The 18,989-nt window shown below is 40.0% G+C and overlaps 1 protein-coding gene and 1 long non-coding RNA gene across 2 annotated transcripts in view; one reads left to right on the forward strand and one right to left on the reverse strand.

Annotated features, from left to right (window-relative positions):
* Nucleotides 1-9,685, reverse strand: part of LOC144588871 (uncharacterized) — a 28,008-nt gene extending 18,323 nt beyond the window's left edge. The window contains exon 1 of the long non-coding RNA XR_013544612.1: nucleotides 1,642-9,685. This is a non-coding gene — a long non-coding RNA (uncharacterized LOC144588871). The remainder of the gene's footprint in view (nucleotides 1-1,641) is intronic.
* Nucleotides 1-18,989, forward strand: part of LHX4 (LIM homeobox 4) — a 97,606-nt gene that overhangs the window by 76,030 nt on the left and 2,587 nt on the right. The window contains exons 3-5 of the mRNA XM_020789720.3: nucleotides 9,645-9,847; nucleotides 13,819-13,973; nucleotides 15,143-15,314. Coding sequence (XP_020645379.2) covers nucleotides 9,645-9,847; nucleotides 13,819-13,973; nucleotides 15,143-15,314 — 530 coding nt within the window. The remainder of the gene's footprint in view (nucleotides 1-9,644; nucleotides 9,848-13,818; nucleotides 13,974-15,142; nucleotides 15,315-18,989) is intronic.

Here is an 18,989-nt window from a genome sequence, read left to right on the forward strand (position 1 = left end):
ATTTGCACCAAATGAAACGTGTAAGTCTTTAAGTTTCTGCAATACACTTTTTGAATTTTGCTGCAACAAAGTGACATGATTATCTTCCTGGAAACCTGGGAATGGGATATCGGAAGCAAGGGTTTCTTGCAGATGCAAAGACATTAGATAAACCCATTAACTACAGGCTCCTCATTCTTGCAATGGTTTAAGAAATTGGCTTTAGTGGTCAGTTGTGAATTCTCACAGCAATTAATAACAAGTTTTTAGAGAAAACAAACACTCTATGTGGTTGTTGTCAGTTTTTTGGGCTGTATGGCCATGTTCTGAAGCTTTTTCTTCCTAATGTTTTGCCAGTCTCTGTGGCCAGCATCTTCAGAGGACAGGAGCTAGAACTCTGTCTGTGTTTTAGAGTAGTGTCTGGGATACTTATTTGTAGCTGTGGGATCAGCTTTTTGTCCTTTTCAGGAGATTGGGTGATTACGGTCATCAGGGTGTTTCTTGTTATGGGTGTATTGTTGTGATAAGGGGGGGAGATGATCTGTCATTGTGATTGATGGGTGTTGTTAGCTAGTCTTTTGTGTACAGTGATCACTGGTCTTTGTGACTGAGTAGAGTTTGTTGACCTTTTTTGCAGGCTATATTTTTCAGTGCTGGGAGCCAGGCTTTGTTGAGTTTTATGCTTTCTTTTTCTTCTTTTTGCTGAAGCTGTGCTGGTGTTTGTGGATTTCAATGGTTTCCCTGTGTAGTCGAACATAATGATTGCTGGTGCTGTCCAGTACTTCTGTGTTTTGAAATAGGATTTCATGTCCAGCTTGTTTCGGGACATGTTCAGCTACTATTGATTTTCCCAGTTGTTTTACTCTGCAGTGTATTTCATGTTCTTTGATTCTGGTGTGGATGCTGCATTTTGGGACCACAAAAGATCACTGCACACAAAAGACTAGCTAACAATACCCATCAGTCACAGTGACAATTACATCAATTACAGTGGCCAAAATTCCACTGGATATTGCTGTGGCTAACTGACAACATTCAAGATTGTGCCAGAGGTATGATGAGGCATGTGCCTGATATGTACCAGACATGTGACCAGCACTTCATCAATTAGCTACAGCCACTTCCATGATTCCTCCTGCATGTACAGTCGTGTGAAAAAGAAAGTACACCCTCTTTGAATTCTATGGTTTTATATATCAGGACATAATAAAAGTCATCTGGTTCTTGGCAAGTCTGGAAATTAGGTAAATACAACATCAATTGAACAATAAAAGATGACATATTGCACTGTGTCATGATTTACAGTATTTTATAAAAATAAGGCCAAAATGGAAAAGCCATGTGTGAAAAACTAAGTACACTTTATGATTCAATAGCCTGTAGAACCAACTTTAGCAGCAATAACTTGAAGTAATTGTTTTTAATATGACTTCACCAGTCTCTCACTTTATTGGGGAGGAATGTTGGCCCACTCTTCTTTACAACATTGCATCAGTTCATTGCGGTTTGCGGGCATTTGATTATGCACAGCTCTCGTAAGGTTCCACCATAGCAGTTCAGTTGGGTTGAGGTCTGAACTTTGACTGGGCCACTGCAACACCTTGTGAAAATGAGGTTTGTGTTACCCCAGTGGGTAGGAGGACATAAAGTTAGGTTACTTACCTGTAACTTTAATACTTCTAGTGGTACTCTGTGAATTCACACAATTGGGTTAATCCTGCACCTGCGCAGGACATCCGGAAGATTCTAGAGCTTTAGAAAAAAGAGTCAATTAGCTCCCCTCCAGAGGGCATTCACAGAGACCACTACGAAGGACCAGAAATGGCACTAGGCATCTTCATCTGTAATTAAATTGAAGATTTATTTAAATCACAGCAGATAAACAGGAAATAAGATTAATGAAGGCACAATATTAAAAAATCAAAGGAAAATCAATGAATTTATAACACAATACAACTCAATGATGAAATGAAAAGTGTAAAGCAGAAAAACCTGTGTTAAAGTATCATGAAATTACAGTTATGCAAAATTAGCTACTTAGCTCTTTATGAAACAGCATATTTACCCCTAAACTTCCACCAGCCCTCTAGTTTAAGTTCACTATGTTCCAGCTATATGGCCTAAAAACTGAGAAAGAAAGACATATAGCTACCTATCCCAAGGAACAGGTTCCTGAAGATTCAGGGTAATGTGCAGGAGAATAGACTCAGGAAAATCCAGGAATGCATCCTCAGCTCTTTTTGCCAACAGGAAACAGTCAGTTGTGCTGTTCCATTCCACGGTAATCCAACCCAAAGGCCTTATATCTATAGACCAGTCCAATCCATATGTCTGCAGGCCTTTCGTCCTATGTGCCCTTTTACCATAAATACGGTACCTGATTAACACCTTGATTTGCAAGGTACCCAGTTCCTGTGGTTGCAAAACAAGTCGAAATAATCAGAGATCCACCTTGGAAATTGTCATGAGGTGTTTGTGCTGATATGCTGTGTTTGATTTTTGCCAAATATGACACCGTGCATTATGAACAAACTGCTCCACTTTGTCTTGTCTGTCCAGAGGACATTGTTCCAGAATATTTTTTGTGGTTTGTCCAGATGCAATATTGCAAACCTAAGCTATGCTGTCATGTTCTTTTTAGAGTGAAGGGCCTTTTTCCTGGCAACCCTTCCAAACCAACCATACCTGTTCAGTCTTTTTCTAACTGTACTGTCATGAACTTTAACATTTCACATGCTGAGGACTGCAGTCTGAGATGTAATTTTTTTATTTTATTTTAATTTTTTTGCAATTTCTCTGAGCATTGCACTGTCTGAACGTGGGATGAATTTGCTTGGATGTCCCCTCCTAGGAAGATTGGGAACTGTCTCAAATGTATTCCACTTGCAAATAATTGGCAACTGTCTTGAATGTATTCCATTTGTGAATAATCTGTCTCACTAGTATGATGGACTTTAATTTCTTTGGTAATCTGTTAATTCCCAGATTGATGGGCAGCAACTATTGTTTCTCTATGATCATTGCTGATGTGTTTCCTCCTTGGCATTATGTCAAAACACACCTGAATGCTCCAGACCAGGAAACTGCTAGAACTTTGGCTTTTATGGAGATGGTCGCACTTGCTGCTGATCAGTTACTCAAGGGCACTTGGTTAGCAGAACCTGGCTGCTACTTAGCCTCTTAATTCCTATGGAAGCAGAAATGATGTATTTAGTTTTTCACATATGGCCTCTCCATTTTGGCTTTATTTTTGTGTAACATATCATATATTGTTGTTCATCTGAGGTTGTATTTACCTAATTTTCAGACCTGTTAGGGACCAGATGATTTTTATTATGTCCTGATACATAGGTAAATGTAAAGGTTCCCCTTGACATTTAGTCCAGTCATGTCTGACTCTAGGGCGCGGCGCTCATCCCCGTCGCCAAGCCACAGAGCCAGCGTTTGTCCGTAGACAGTTTTCGTTGTCATGTGGCCAGCGTGACTAGACATGGCACGCTGTTACCTTCCCACCGAGGTGGTACCTATTTATCTACTCGTATTTTTACATGCTTTCAAACTGCTAGGTTGGCAGGAGCTGGGACCAACGACAGGAGCTCACTCCGTTGCATGGATTTGATCTTACAACTGCTGGTCTTCTGACCTTGCAGAACAGACGCTTCTGCGGTTTAACCCGCAGCGCCACCACGTCCCGATGTTCTGATACATAGAACCATAGAATTCAACGAGGGTGTAATTTCTTTTTCACATGACTGTAGATAGGATTCTGGCAAGAAACTCTAATGAGGAAAAAGGTTTACTCTTGAGTAGGCTTAAGGAATATACCAGTGCAATGTACAACAGTGTAAAAAGGAGGGAGGGGCAGATGCCCTCCTTGGGAAAGAGATTGAAAATAAAGCAGGCAGTATTTGCAAACTGCTTGGGGTCTGAATACAAAAAGGATTGTCTTCTATCACTATCCTGCTGTTTGTCCTTGACACAAGCCAGTTGCTTATAATCAAATCATTATGCGCTGCCCCTTGCCGCATCTGGGGTTAGTGAAAAGGCGTCTGGTTGTGGTGCCCATATGTAGCTTGCTTTCCCCAGTAAGCTAACCTGGTCTTGACTGGGCATGGATGGAAGAATGAGAGAAATGAATGGCATCAAAAAGGCAGTGACCGTAAGGTGTCATCGGCATACTGTCACCAGTATTCCGATAATGCCCAACTCCACCTCTCCTTGCCACCTAAATTCGAGGAAGCTGTTTCAGCTCTAAATCAGTGTTTGGTATTAGTAATGGCCTAGATGAGGGTAAATGAGCTGAAACTTAGTCCAGACAAGGCAGGGGTGCTTCTGATCAATGGAAAGGAAGATCAAGGAACAGGGATGCAGCCTATACTGGATGGGGTTACACTCCCCCTGAAAACACAGGTGTGCAGCTTGTGGGTGTTCCTGAATTCATCTTTGAGCCTGGATGCCTGGGTTTTGGCAGTGGCCAGAACTGTGTTTGCACAATTAAAATTAGTATGCCAGCTACATCCATTTCGGGAGAGTTCTGATCAGGCCATTTTCATACACACCCTAGTAACTTGCTGGCTGGATTAATCTAACTCGCTCTATGTGGGGCTGCTGATGGATAGTGTCAGAAAACTTCACTGGCTCCAAAAGGCAGCAGCCAGATTGCTGACTGGGGCTGGTTACAGGGATCACATAACCCCCGTTACAGCAGCTCCACTGGCTGCCAATCAGTTTCCATGGTTTCAAAGTGACAGTTTTAACCTACAAAGCCCTAAACGGCCTGGGTCGAAGCTATCTCAAAGACCATGTTTCCCACTATGAGCCAGGTCAGGTGTTATGGTCCCACCACCTTCACAGGTGTATCTGATGGGGACATAGGAGAACTCCTTCTCTGTTGCTGTTGCTCCCAGACTTTCGAATTCCCTCACACAGAAGGCCAGACTGGACCTACCTTTGCTGTCCTTCCGCAAGCAGGCAAAGACCTTCTCTCTCAGTGACTGGCTACATGAGTGACTTTTAGATGGAGTGTTATGCATTACTGCTCTGACTGAGTCTTTGGTACTACTTGTGTTTACCATGTCTCAGAATGGTATTTGTTTGTTCCATTTTAGTATTTGCATACTTATTGTTTTAACTTTAATGTTGTCTTTTAACTCTGTAAATTGCCTCGTTATACTCATTGTTTTCAGCTTTAAATATTGTCTTTCAAGGATGTAAGCTGCCTTCTGTCCCTTATTAGGAGAAAGGTGGGGTAAAAATATTTACAATAACAACGACATCTCACTAATCCCATTTCAATAATTTTAAATAAAACTGGATTGGGCTATCATATTTTAGAACAAGCAGGAAAAATCAATCTTCTGTTATACACAGATGACCTAAAACTATATGCAAAAAAATTCCACAGAGATAAAATCACTGCTAAACACAGTGCAAATATGTAGTGAAGATATTCAAATGAAATTAGGTATTGATGAATGTGCAGCTCTGTCTAAACACCATGGCAAGATCAAAAAAACTAGATGGAATAGAGTTTAAAAATGGCAATATTATGAAATCACTATAAAATGATGAAAATCATAAATACCTTGGAATAATAGAAGCAGAAAAATCCTGCACACAAAAGGGAATATATCAAAAGACTGCAGAAAATCTTAATATCAAAATTAAATGGTGGAAATACAATCAAAGCCATAAACACATGGGCAGTTCCAGTAATTAGATATCCAGCTGGAATTGGACCCAAAATGAATTAGAAGAATTGGATTAAAAAAACATGGAAAGTAATGAATATGCATCATGCATTACATCCAAAAAGTGATGTGGACAGATTATATTTACCACAAAAAAATTTGAGGCCGTGGATTACTGCAAATACAGCAGGTAGTAGAGGAGGAAAAAAGAAGCGTAAATGATTATATCAGTACAAGCAGAGAAAAATTACTGAAGGCAGTGAAAATGGAAAATATTTTGAAAACAATAGAAATGAACGAGAATTTGAAAATAAATTAAAGTTAGAAAAATAAACCACTACATGGACAACACCTGAGAAATACTGATGGAAAGCATGATAATAATTCAACATGGGCATGGCTAAAACTGGGGTCCATTAAGAAAGAAACTGAAGGCTTGATTTTTGCTGAACAAGAACAAGCACTCCAAACCAATATGATGAAAGTTAAGGTTGAAGGAAATAGTGCTAACAACAAATGTTGACTCTGCGAAGAAAAAAATGAGACTGTGTCACACCTCATCTGTGAATGTCCAAAGACTGTACAGATTACAAAATCAGACATGATAGAGTGGCAAAATTAGTGCACTAGTTATTATGCAAAAAAACCCACAAACAAACAAACAAACAAAAACACTTGCCAACTTCCAAAAGCCCGTGGGAATATCAAGTAGAGAAGGTGTCAGAAAATAAGGAAGTCAAGATCTTGTGAAATTTCTGGATTCAAACTGATAGACCCCTTGAACACCAGACATAGTAGTAATAGTATGAAGAAACGTCTGGATCCTTGACATTGCAATTCCAGGGGATGCCAGAGCTAAAAATAAAGAAATGGAAAAACTAACAAAGTGCAGAGACCTGGCAGTTGAAACATCTTGCTTGTGGATAAAACACATTTCAGGGGTCCCCATAGTCACTGGGACTTTGGGAACAATACCAAGAAATTTCACAAGGTACTATAAGCAGTTTCAGATCTCAGTAATAACACCATCAGAGGAAAAAACGAAAAACAAAAAACAGCCATATTAACAGTATACATACTGCGCTGATATTTAACAGATACTGTACTTAGGTTTTTGGTTAAAACTTGTATCCCTTATATAATACCAGTCAATGCTTTGATAATTTTGACAGTGCCTGGAGTTTTTGAATAATAATAATAATAGTGTTTTTTTCTGTGATTCATGGTCACCCAATGAAATTGACTGGAACCATCTTCAGAACTGACAACATAAAATTGCTTGGGTTGGAATCCTATGTCAATGGTCTCATGTCCCACTAGATTCAGTAGGATTTACTGAATTCAATAGGACCCAATAAACCACACAGTAAGCATGCATAGTACTGCACAGGTAGATTAGTAAATAGCTAGATTTCCTCTTGGCCCTTTCAGTGAAGGCTTGTGGGTAAAGTACGGGGATTAATCTGGAATTAGTGATTGGATAGAGTGGAGAGCAGTTGGTCATGGTCACCTAAGGGCTGGTAGTTATTCTGCCTTCATTAAAGCATAACCATGGGTGTGTGATTTTAGAAGGAACAAACGTAATTTATATAGACAATTCATGTCTTTCACACTACACCAGTGTGGAGAAAGGTGAAAGAAAGGGGCTTACGTTTATGGAGAGACTTCAGTGCTTATGTAAAGTCACGGGTTCTGTTCCTTGCCTGTTAAAATGACACTAGACTAGAGGGCTACTGGGCTCAACAGATTCATAATCTATCTTAAGGGTTGACTATTTTGGAAGCCAAATTTTCAGTTAGTCAGACAGACACGCACAAAAACTATATTGCAGGCTGCACAGGGCCCATAAATGGCCTCCCACCCCCCAAAGAACACAAAACCAGAAATGCCTGGATGGATACTTCCCCTTTGGATGCACATTCTTTTTTTTAAAAGGTGAGCCAGGAGAAGCAAGCAGTCTGTGTGTTGCACTTTGTCCATCCCTCATCTAATTCACTATTAGGAAGCTTAATGTACAATATAACACAAAGATACATGAACTCCCTCAAAGTCTGGATCCAGCAAGGCCCTTAATCCCTAACAAAGACACTTTCACATGTCTTGTATAATTTGTGAAGATAAGCCTCATTTGCAATAGAGAATCATAGCAACCTGAGTTGGAAGGGGCCTATAAGGCCATTGAGTCAACCCCCTTCTCAATGCAGGAATCCAAATCAAAGTAGATCTTACAGATGGTTGTCCAATTTTCTCTTGAATGCCTTCACTGTCAAGAGCACTCACCACCTCCTAAGGTAAGTGGTTCCATTGTCGTACTGCTCTAACAGGTTTTTCCCTGATATTCTGCCCAAGTCTGGTTCCTATAACTTGAGCCTATTACAAATTCTGTACTCTGAGGTGACTGAGAACAGATCCTGCCCCTTGGTATGACTACCTTTCAAGTATTTGAAAAGTGATGTAATATCTGCCCTCTGTCTTCTTTTCTCAAGGTGAAACATGCCCAGTTCTTCCCAGTCTTTCCTCACAGGGCTTGGTTTCCAGTCCCCTGATCATCCTTGTTGCCCTCCTCTGGACTTGCTCCAGTTTGTCGGCATCCTTCGTAAAGTGTGGTGCCCAGAACAGGACAAAAGTCAAGATGAGGCCTAACCAGTGATGAATAAAGGGGGACTAGTAGTTCATGGGATTTAGACATTATACTTCTGTTAATGCAGCTTAAAATAGCACTGGGATTTTTGCAGCCTTTTGCATCTACTCACATGCATGAAAAGCACACCAATTGTAGGGCACAGTTGCTTTCTCAGATATGTTCAGGTGGGTGGTGTGAGGTATTATGGCAGTATATAAGACTCCATCACTCTAAATTAATCTTGTAGTCATCCTGGCAATGGCAATAATTAATTTTGGATTAATATGGATGAAATATGTACTGTCCTTGATGGATGTGGGAGGCAACAGCACAGTCCATCCTGGTCTTAGTTAAAAGGATCATTAAAACCAACCTGCCTTATAATCATTAGACTAGCCCCTTTACACTGAAGATCCAGTTTTGCTGTGTGAAATGTCATGCATAAATTGGGTCAACTGCTGCTTTAACAACTCTGCCCTTTTCTCCTCGTTACTTTCCCTATATTTCGAGGCGTTACTTTCTGCAGAGGCTCTTGGTCACCCTCATTCGGGCCTCATTCCATGCTGGTTTTCAGCTGCTGGCAAATTAAAACAAATACAAACAAACAAACAAAATCAAATTCTGCATCATGAAAAGCTGTGTTCCTGATGTGCACATTATTCATGGAAAAATGGATTTTATTCATAGAAAAAATAAAGTTTAGCTTTACTAGTCAATGTAAGATGAAAACGACTCTCTATGAGGTATTGAAGCTTCTCTTTCAACCATTTGGTTGACCATTTGGAAAACCCACACAAGGACAGCTCTGGCGTACGAGGTTTCAGAAGTCATGGCCAACACTGCCATTCTGGTTCATTTCCACCATCAGAAGAGTAAGACAGGTTGGAATCCTGTTGGTGTAAGTTATGCTGCAGATGTAGCCATGCTATGGCTGTCTGGGAAAATTAAAACCTGAGGCAGCCTTTGGAGGCTGTGGAAAGGGAATGACTTAAAAAATGGGAAATCGTTCCTACTGTTTCTGGCAGTGGGACTAGGGCAGTGATTCCCTGGCTTTACATCATTCCCTTCCCCTTCTATGCCTCTCAAAGACTGTCCCAGGATGAAGATCCCTGGGGCCTGGTGGTGGCAGGAATGGGAAGCTTTCAACTTCCCAAGCCAGCCAAGGCTGATGAGTTCACTGGAGATGCAGCATAACTTGCATCGACAGGATTCCAGCCTTTATTTTTAAAAGAGGAAAACTGGGATTTTGTGGTATCTGTTTTCCATCCAACATTGTGTAATTTTCTTTTTCTTTTTTGCACAGCACATACACAGCTTTGGTGATAGGTCATGCCTCTTCTCCTCTTTTGCAGGCGTTTTGGAACAAAATGCACAGCATGCCAGCAGGGAATCCCACCCACTCAGGTGGTCAGGAAAGCCCAGGACTTTGTTTATCACCTGCACTGCTTTGCCTGCATTATTTGTAATCGCCAACTGGCCACAGGTGATGAGTTCTACCTCATGGAAGATGGGCGCCTGGTATGCAAGGAGGACTATGAGACAGCTAAGCAGAACGGTAGGGGCTGAGCAAATGTACCGGCCTCAGTAAAGTTGTGGGGTGAAAAGAGTAGAACTCAATGATTCTGCTATATTCTTTTAGGCCCAGGATTGTGAATTCAGAGATATATAGCCCTTTAATTATGGCATCCAAGATTTGCTTCTGGAGAGCTAGAGAACAGAGTTGGGAGATTGTTCATTCTCTTTTTATTTCAGACTATCAGCGTGATGACAGATGACTAGAATCAAAGATTAGTTGAGTTGGAAGGGGCCAATACTCAATGCAAGACTCCAAATCAAACCAGATTTGACAGATGGTTATGCAATTTTCTCTTGAATGCCTCCAAGACTAAAATAAGTATGAAACAGTGAATCAGAACTGTTGCTCTTATTCATAGGACTGTTAATGAGTTCCATACCTGTAGGGATAGTTGGTTCTATGAATGGCCAGTTGACCGATTCAACAAGTAAAGGTGGAAGTCATGCTGTCCTTCTAGTACACCCTTTATGGGTCTGGAGGTGGCTAGCTTGAGTTAGGGAATGGAGTCATTCAACACTATAGACAGACCAGAGTGCTATTTTCAGACTGTGAGTCCTCCTGCCATGTTTCAGGAACACACTCCATCTATTGTATTGTGTTACTTAGTACAACATCTCTGTTGTAGCCTGGCTACTCCATTGCTTCAGCTGTGTTACCTTCAGCTCAAAACCTGTTCAACACTTCAATTCCAGCCTTCTTTTCTTGGGGACACTTTGGGAAGGGGGGAAACAAACAGTTAATGAACAAGTGCCAAGGGCATTGCTGCATAGCAGCAATTAAGCCAGAAAGCCAGCAGTTACACTCTTGTCATAGAATTTCTGACTCTGAAGGATTTATCTTTCCAGCTAGCATTCCTGAGCCTCTATTAGTGGACCTACCTCTTTCCTTTTCATCAGATCCCCTTTATGAATCCTACTCTGACCCTGAATCTTCCTTGTTGTTCTGTCTTTTAAGTTGAACTGCAGTCCATGATTTCCACATAATAGTTGCTGGTGACAGTTGGGAATGGTAGAGCAGTGGCAAGCCTAGGGGTAAATTATTACTTAGAGGCATTAGTCTTCGCAAATGTATGTCTCATCTCACATCCACACACACAGAGTTGTTAACTTATAAGTCAACACACATTTTTGTAAAATGGTTATCATTCACAAAAGACACGGATTCAGGGAACTGGGCAAATGCATCCAGTGCTAGTTCTTTTCATTAGCCCCGAACAAGGGTACAATTCTGTGCTGCCATCTTAGGCTGAAATTCTGATTGTCATTTGCTTTCACTGCTCCCCCAGAGCTTATTTATTTATTTTGCGTATCATGCATCCAACCACTGCCTCCCCCCCCCTTCTTCAGCAAAATGGGTGCATACCAAGATGCTTATAAATAAGGAGGAGATGAATGCTGGAGATTTCAGTGCACAGAATTTCCTGCAAGCACTTGGGCCAAATGGTTGACTTGTATTCTTCCTGAATGCATCTCAGGACAGCCTGCCTTCTTATCAGACTGGTAATGAGCCAGAGGGATACTTCCCATCTTTCTTCAGTTTACTATCAGGAGTTAAAAACAACCCAAGGCTCATCTCTACTGGAAGTAACAGAGTTGCATCTCACACATCAGCTAAATCTGGCCTTTAACCCTGAGAGTCTCCCATCTTTCATCCTGAGGTCTAAAATGTCAATATTTACTGTAGGTGAAAAATCCAGAATTGGGGGGTGGGCTGGGAAAGTGAGACAGAAAGAGGCTATAGATCACCAATTGCTAATGAATCCACAGAGACTGCCAAACAGTGCCTGACTGAAATTAAAACTGAACTGGTCTTTAATGGATTTCATGTTGACAAGCCCTGACTTCTCATTAATTAAGGACTCTATTTTGACCTAATCAATTTGGCTAGGGTGATGCAATGCCTGTTTGTGCTAAAGGGGTTGGTGGGGGGAGGCAGTGCCAGGAGATCATGGATTGAATACTGTTCAATTTCTATTATTGACTCAGCACTATTGATGGCTTCAGTGTTACAAAATTTTGCAGCCCATGGGGTTACCAAGAAAGAGGGGGGGGGGGCAGGCCAAAGGACACTGTGAACTGTCTGCACAGGGCAGGGGAAATCCTCTGCAAGAAGACATTGTCTAAGAAGTCACATAGGCCGCCGCAGAGGTGCTGGTGGGGGTGGGGGACTTGAAGTTATAGCTTCAGAAGTTGTGCTTCTTTGTATCAGGCTTTTTTTGGTGGCCAGGGGAGATGCATAACCACTATGACTAATAGGCCTTAGAGTAAAACAGCCGTTACAGGGATTGCTAAGACTGCTACCCACTGTCAGGGGTCGAAAAGAAAAAGGTTATTAGAATGTTGACTGCAGTGCGCTCCCCCCCCAACAGAAGTACACTAATTGGCCAGTAGTTATTGGAACTTTTTTCTTTACAAGACAATGCAAAGTTCTTCAAACAAGAATGCTTTGCTTTTGCAAGCTGTGCAATGAAACAATGTCAAAGCCAGCTGAATATTACTGCTAAGTATCTCCAGGGTCTGATTAAGGTCATGACCAGCTCTGGGGCACACAAGCTACAGGGGCTCCTCTACTCTAGCTTCAGCACCAAACTCATATACAATATCTATGTGCACATGTACAAATACTCATGCATACATATACATGTGTACAGAATCAAAGAAAGCTAATTTCTATTCAACAATGCCAATTTTCTCTTTTGAAATTGCATGTCTTTCTAGAAAAAGGTATTCTCCTTTTTTGGAATCAAAGACTAATGTCTCATTCACAAGAGAGAACTCAAACACCAGCTCCTATTTTTCATTCCCCTTTACAGACGAAGTACAAACTCCCGTATAAACAGCCCCACAAGATCATGTCTGATCTAGCCATGCAATCAAATCTTGCCACGTGACGAAACTGCAGTTTGAAGGACAAATGGTTACAGATTGCAGACTAACCATATTTGCCTCAGTTAGCCAGTGCGTCTGTCAAATGCAATTCTCTCCATATTTCTTTACTGGTTGAAAGTTAATAGGAACAATCCCAAGTTTCATTTGTTTTGAAAAGGCACTGGAGAGTACAACTTTCAGATAGGAAAGCTAAACAGTGATCCACAGAATTGTATGGATTCCCCACTATGAATTTGTGGGGTTCATTGTACCATTCAGCCATCAAAATGATAGAAACTAGAAATAAATATACATACTGACATGCTAAAGACAAATCATTGGCCTGAACACTATTGTTGACATATATTTGCATAAGGAAAATCTTTGCAGCAGATTGCCACTTATTAATGAGATGATGCTTGCATTTTTGGGTATGTGCCGAAACACAGGATTGGCACACACACAAGAATGCAACTAGCGCCTTATTAATTAGTGATTTACTGCCAAAACTTGCACAGTTTTTGTTGCACAAGTATAGATTGGCAATAGGACTCTGTTTTACACACAACTCTTATGCAAGCTCATTTCACATTTCACTGACAAAAACATGGGCTGTAACTCAACAGAGAACTCTACTCACAGCTTGCAAATAAGTGCAAATACTAATAGCTTACAAACCTTACGTGATGCTGGTGTTTGCAAACACCTGTTTGTCATATCATAGATTAAGGGTTGAATTTAGAGCTAGTCATACTTAGAGAAGATCCAATGAAATCAACAGGACTTGTAAGTGACTCTTAACTTCAAATCCATTTGTTTCAATGGGGCAGCATGCTAATTAGTCATAAGCAATGTAAGTCTCACTGACTGCTGTGGAACTATTTCAAATATGACTAAATTTGCATAGTGTTATGTTTTTAGACACAGCTAAAAAGATGAGACTACTATTAAAATATACAAAACCAGATTAGTTCTACTTTATACTTATTGCTTGCAGCAAAATTACAAGCCTGTACCGGTTTTCTTGTAAGCTTCTGTTTTCTAATCTGTGCTCAAAACTAACAGAAAACAGTTCTGTTACAGATGATTCAGAAGCTGGAGCTAAAAGGCCCCGAACCACCATCACAGCCAAACAGTTGGAAACATTAAAAAATGCCTATAAAAACTCCCCTAAACCAGCCAGGCACGTGCGGGAGCAGCTGTCCTCTGAGACAGGATTGGATATGCGTGTTGTACAGGTGAGCCAAATGGCATAACATTGACAATCATTAACAACAACTGATTGACCAATTTAAGGCACTACTTGCTCTTCCAAAACTGCTGACTGCAAAGTACAGAATATTCAGTAGTTTAAAAGTCCAACAACATCAAGGGAACATAAGCATGAGTGCAAACATAGTTTATGTTAGAAATGGCAAGGATTATTAGACGTGTATGGCTCTTGAAGATGAACTGTGCAATGCTACAAAATGTCTGAGGGTAGATCTCATGGAAAGCAAAATTTACCTCCCTGGCTCAGCTCAGCTCATGCTGGGGTAGAGAGGAATCTGAAGAAGCAGCTCCTTAGTTTATAGGGTGAAAACCCATGAACCTTGTCTATGAATAGGGCTGATAGATGGAGTTATGGACCTCTGATGTAGAAACAGAATGTGTAGATGCAGAAAGTTTTAGGGTTCCTTATACAAATGCTGTAGAAGAGGGAATTTCAGTGAGGCAGCAGAACGGGAAAGGCTGCAAATTCCCTCTTCTATACCGTTGTTTTGGTTTTAATAATAGTGCCTTCTTTTTCATCTAGTATCAATCAGAAAAGCTCCAGAAAGAAACATCAGTTCAAACACTAGCAAAGCCTCTACATTATAAAAACCTGAAAGAACGTGACACAAAGCCCTATTTTGTTAGATATAGCACAATTCTTTACATATAAGTTGAAAGAATCTCCAAGATTTTTCTCATCATGTGTATTTTTTCAAGTTTCCTGTGTCTCCTTTACTATTCCCACATGAAAGAGATTATTAGTAATGACCAGATCAGAGCAAGTTCTTTGAATGTGTAAGCGTTTTCATTTTTCACTGAGCTTTTCTTCAGGAAGCGATGACCTGCTTCTGTTCGAGCTATATGGCATTTTGGGTAACAGTCCACATCATTGATGGATGATTGGTTAGTATGTCGAAGTTCCTTTCAGCTGCTAAAGGGAAGAACTATTCTTCCTGTTTATGAGCTGAGATTGAGTAATATTTCTCTGAGGGTCTCAAACAAACTGTAGTAGAAACAGCACTTAAATGCACGTCTTCTATCAAAATCCTTTTCTACTGATCCATGGTAGCATGATCTGATCTTATGTTTAAAAGTGACCATTGAGCTGCAGCACTGCAAACATTTTCTTTTTCTTTTTCCTCTGGGGTTCCAGGTCTGGTTTCAAAACAGAAGGGCCAAAGAAAAACGCCTGAAGAAAGATGCTGGAAGGCACCACTGGGGTCAGTTCTACAAGAGTGTAAAGAGGAACCGAGGCGGCAGTAAACATGAAAAAGAGAGTTCCGCGGAGGACTGTGGCGTTAGTGATAGTGAGCTGAGTTTCAGAGGTAGGCAAAAGAGAAGCAAAAATTGAGGAAATTGCTACTAGCACAAGGTTGGGCTACATCTTTTTCTTCACAGGAAAAGGTTTAGTTTGAATTCTGGGTGTGGGATCATACGTTCCTGTCTGGCGTTGTCTTTGACCAGAGGCAGAGAAATCTGTTTTCTCCCAAAAGCCACAGTTCCTTGGGGAAAGCAATATCACCAATGACAAAAATAACAGCCCCTCTTTTTGCTTGCCACCTCTCTCTCTCCTGTCCCCTTTCTCCATCTTCTTTCCCTTTAGAGTACAATGCTGAAAGAGGGGAAAAACACTGCAGTTTAGAGTCTGAAGTAATCTTTTGTAAGGGCTTCTCCAATAAGATCAAACTATGTTCACACCATCCCTCTAGTGCATAGGCAACTAAATTAGTGGCCTATTGTCATGAGTGCAGGATTCTACATGCCCCAGTGTTGCTATCTCCTGACCAGAGGAAGCTATTTTTCACAGCTTTCCACAGAAATTGTTTCTATCCAAAATGTTTTGGTGGCTTTAGCATGCTCTCCCTTCTCTGGAATATCAATGCTTAGGAATTAATGAGAACTATCTGGAAACCTAACTAACAATCTGATCATAAACCAAAATACTGTAAATGGGATTTGTTCCAGTCCAAAGCAATGTCTATTAAGCAGCCAGGTCTTGTATATACAAAACCTTTTTCTTACTGTCAAAATTCTGTCAATCAGCAGCATGGAACAGAGACTAAATCAAGGTTAAATATTTCCATCCAAAAATATGCTTTTTTGGAAAGGGCTCTGTCCACATAGTCCTAATTATTGGATCACTGAGGGAAACTGCACATGTAGCCTATTTTATGAATGCAGTAATCTACTTTTGTGTTTATTGATCTCCAAGCTGCAGTCAGAGAAAATGGTGTTCAAGGCCGCAGTATTAACTGCTTTGCCCAAAGCAGGCTCCATAAATTTATGTAGAAAAATAAACTAATAATAAAAAGTACAAGTACTAAGCATGGGAAAAAGCAGAATCAGATTAAGATAAGGCTACAGTTGCACAGCATGTTATATGTGAGTCAGGTAGGTGGGGCTTACTTCTGAGTACACATTTATAGGGAAAGAAGTGTGAATGAATAAAAAGGTTTTTACCTTGCAGTACTGTATGTAGCCTGAGACAAACATAGTACATAGCCTGAGACAAACATGTTTGCCTTTCTGAAAGGGAGATCCAGTTTCATCAGCTCTTTGAAAACATGAACTATACAATTATTTCTCTTTTTTTGGTCATGTATGTTTATGGTTCTTATCCTGTAGTGATCTCATATGTGTGTGTGTTTGTGTGTATGAGAAGAATATACAGTGGTGCCTCACACAACGATGTTAATTGGTTCCAAAAAAATCAACGTTGTGTGAAACATCGTTCTGTGAAACACCATTTCCCATAGGAATGCTTTGAAAACCGGTTAATCCGTTCCAATTGGAACGGATTGCCATCGCTGAGTGAAAATCCCCATAGGAAACATCGCTGTGTGAAACAATGTTTCCTTCATTGCAATGTATTGAAGCCGACTCAATACATTTCAATGGCTTTGCAAAGTCCTTTTTCGCTCCTGTAAAAGTGTCTTACAATGTTTGGAAGCTGTTTTAAATGATTGCAATGGTTAGTCCACCTCCTGAAACCTAAGCAAACTGATTTTGGTGTTGTTCTGACACTTCGTTAATTTATGATGATTTTTTGTTTTTTCCATTGGAAACCATTAGACAGACCATCCAATGGTTTCCAATGGAGAAAATTCAAAAAATCATCATAAATTAATGAAGTGTCAGAACAACACCAAAATCAGTTTGCATAGGTTTCAGGAGGTGGACTAACCATTGCAATCATTTAAAACAGCTTCCAAACATTGTAAGACACTTTTACAGGAGCGAAAAGGGAGATCGTTGTGTGAAAATCCCCCATAGGAAACATCGCTGTGTGAGGCAGCAAATTTAACAGAAAAAGGCATCGTTGTGTGAATTCATTGTTGTGTGAGGCACTCGTTGTGCGAGGCACCACTGTATATGAAGAATAAAAAAATCTGACTGGCAATTAACCACCTCCAATAAACTTGACTGCCTTTAAAAAGAGGTGTGTTTTGCTTCAGATACAAATTTGCATGTAGGAGGACCCATTTAAACAGTGAGATCACAAAGTATATAGATTTTGGGGCAGTGGCTGAAAACAATATATGAAAACTCTTTGTTTTAAAAAATCAGCAATACTATCTAGTGCAGTGGTTCTTAACGTGGGCGATAATGCCCCCCAGGGGGCGATTTCATTTTTCAGGTGGGCAGTAGAACGAAAAGGGGCGGCGTGGGGGCGCTGGAGCAGAAGGGGGGCAGTAGGGGGGCGCTGGAGCAAGCCAAACCTGTGAAGATGGCTGCAGCCATTTTACAGTGTGCATGAATATATATTTTCCTCCAATTTTAATTTAGTTTCAGACTTTTTTCTTGAACATTTTAGTTCCTGCATTTGTTTTTATGCCCTTTTTATATTTCTTTTTGCATCTTAAAATTCACTTGCAACTAAATCATTAAATGTTACTTTTTTGGGGGCGTTTCATTTTCTTGGAATTTAATTTTGTTTTCAGGGGTCATTGGATTTAAGTGTCTTAAATAAATAAATAAATAAATAAATAAATAAATAAATAAATAAATAAATAAATAAATAAATAAATAAAGAAAGAAAGAAAGAAAGAAAGAAAGAAAGAAAGAAAGAAAGAAAGAAAGAAAGATATCATCACCGCAGGGAGGGGGGCGATAATAACTTCCTCAATGGCTCAAGGGGGCGTTTCTTTCAAAAAGGTTAAGAAACACTGATCTAGTGAACTGGAGATATATGCACTTTAAAATCTCACTGATGTCAATAGGAGGCAGTTCAGCCTTGTTTTTTTATTGAAACAATTGGGTTTAAGCACTTTAAATGTGGGACCTGGGTGATAGATATCTGCTAAACTTGTAAGCAACCAGAAATAGCTTAATAAGGCATCAGTTAAAATAATAATTTGATCTGAAAAAGTAAGAATCATTCAAAATATAGTAAAGAAGCTTCAATATTGAATCTTTTGCATATATTTGCAATAGTAACACTAATTTTGGCATACATGTTAAGCTAGGAATTTTTATAGATGCTGTAATCTAAACATCCATGAAACTGTTTAAATTACACATTCTTTAAAACATTTTAGACGGAAAGATCATCTTCAGAGGTCCGGTCAACCTCTTCCAAAATTAGGCAATACAGACATTACAAAGCACCTCAGTTTTCAGGTTGCCTGTTCAAATCACTTCACATAATTGGTAAATAGAAGGAAAGCAGTAGAAGCAGTAGTAATAGTAATAGAAATAACAACAACAACAATGATGATGATGTAATATAAGTTTGTGACCTGATCTATTTGTACTCATGATGGGTGCCTAATCTTTGTTACAACTTAAACTATAAGCCAGCAAAAGTATATGTGTATAATTCCCTGGTCGCAGTAGGGTGGGAAGCCTTTGCCCATTTATGTATTGTTGTATTTCAGTTCCCACCAACCCCACCAGTCTGGTGTGTGATTATAGGAGTTGTAGCCTAGCATCACCTGGTGGGCCGCAGCTTCCACATCCTTGACTTATAGGCACTTAAATTATTGCCTTAGATTTAGCTG

This window comes from Pogona vitticeps, chromosome 4 (genome assembly GCF_051106095.1).
Source record: "Pogona vitticeps strain Pit_001003342236 chromosome 4, PviZW2.1, whole genome shotgun sequence".
NCBI lineage: Eukaryota > Metazoa > Chordata > Lepidosauria > Squamata > Agamidae > Pogona > Pogona vitticeps.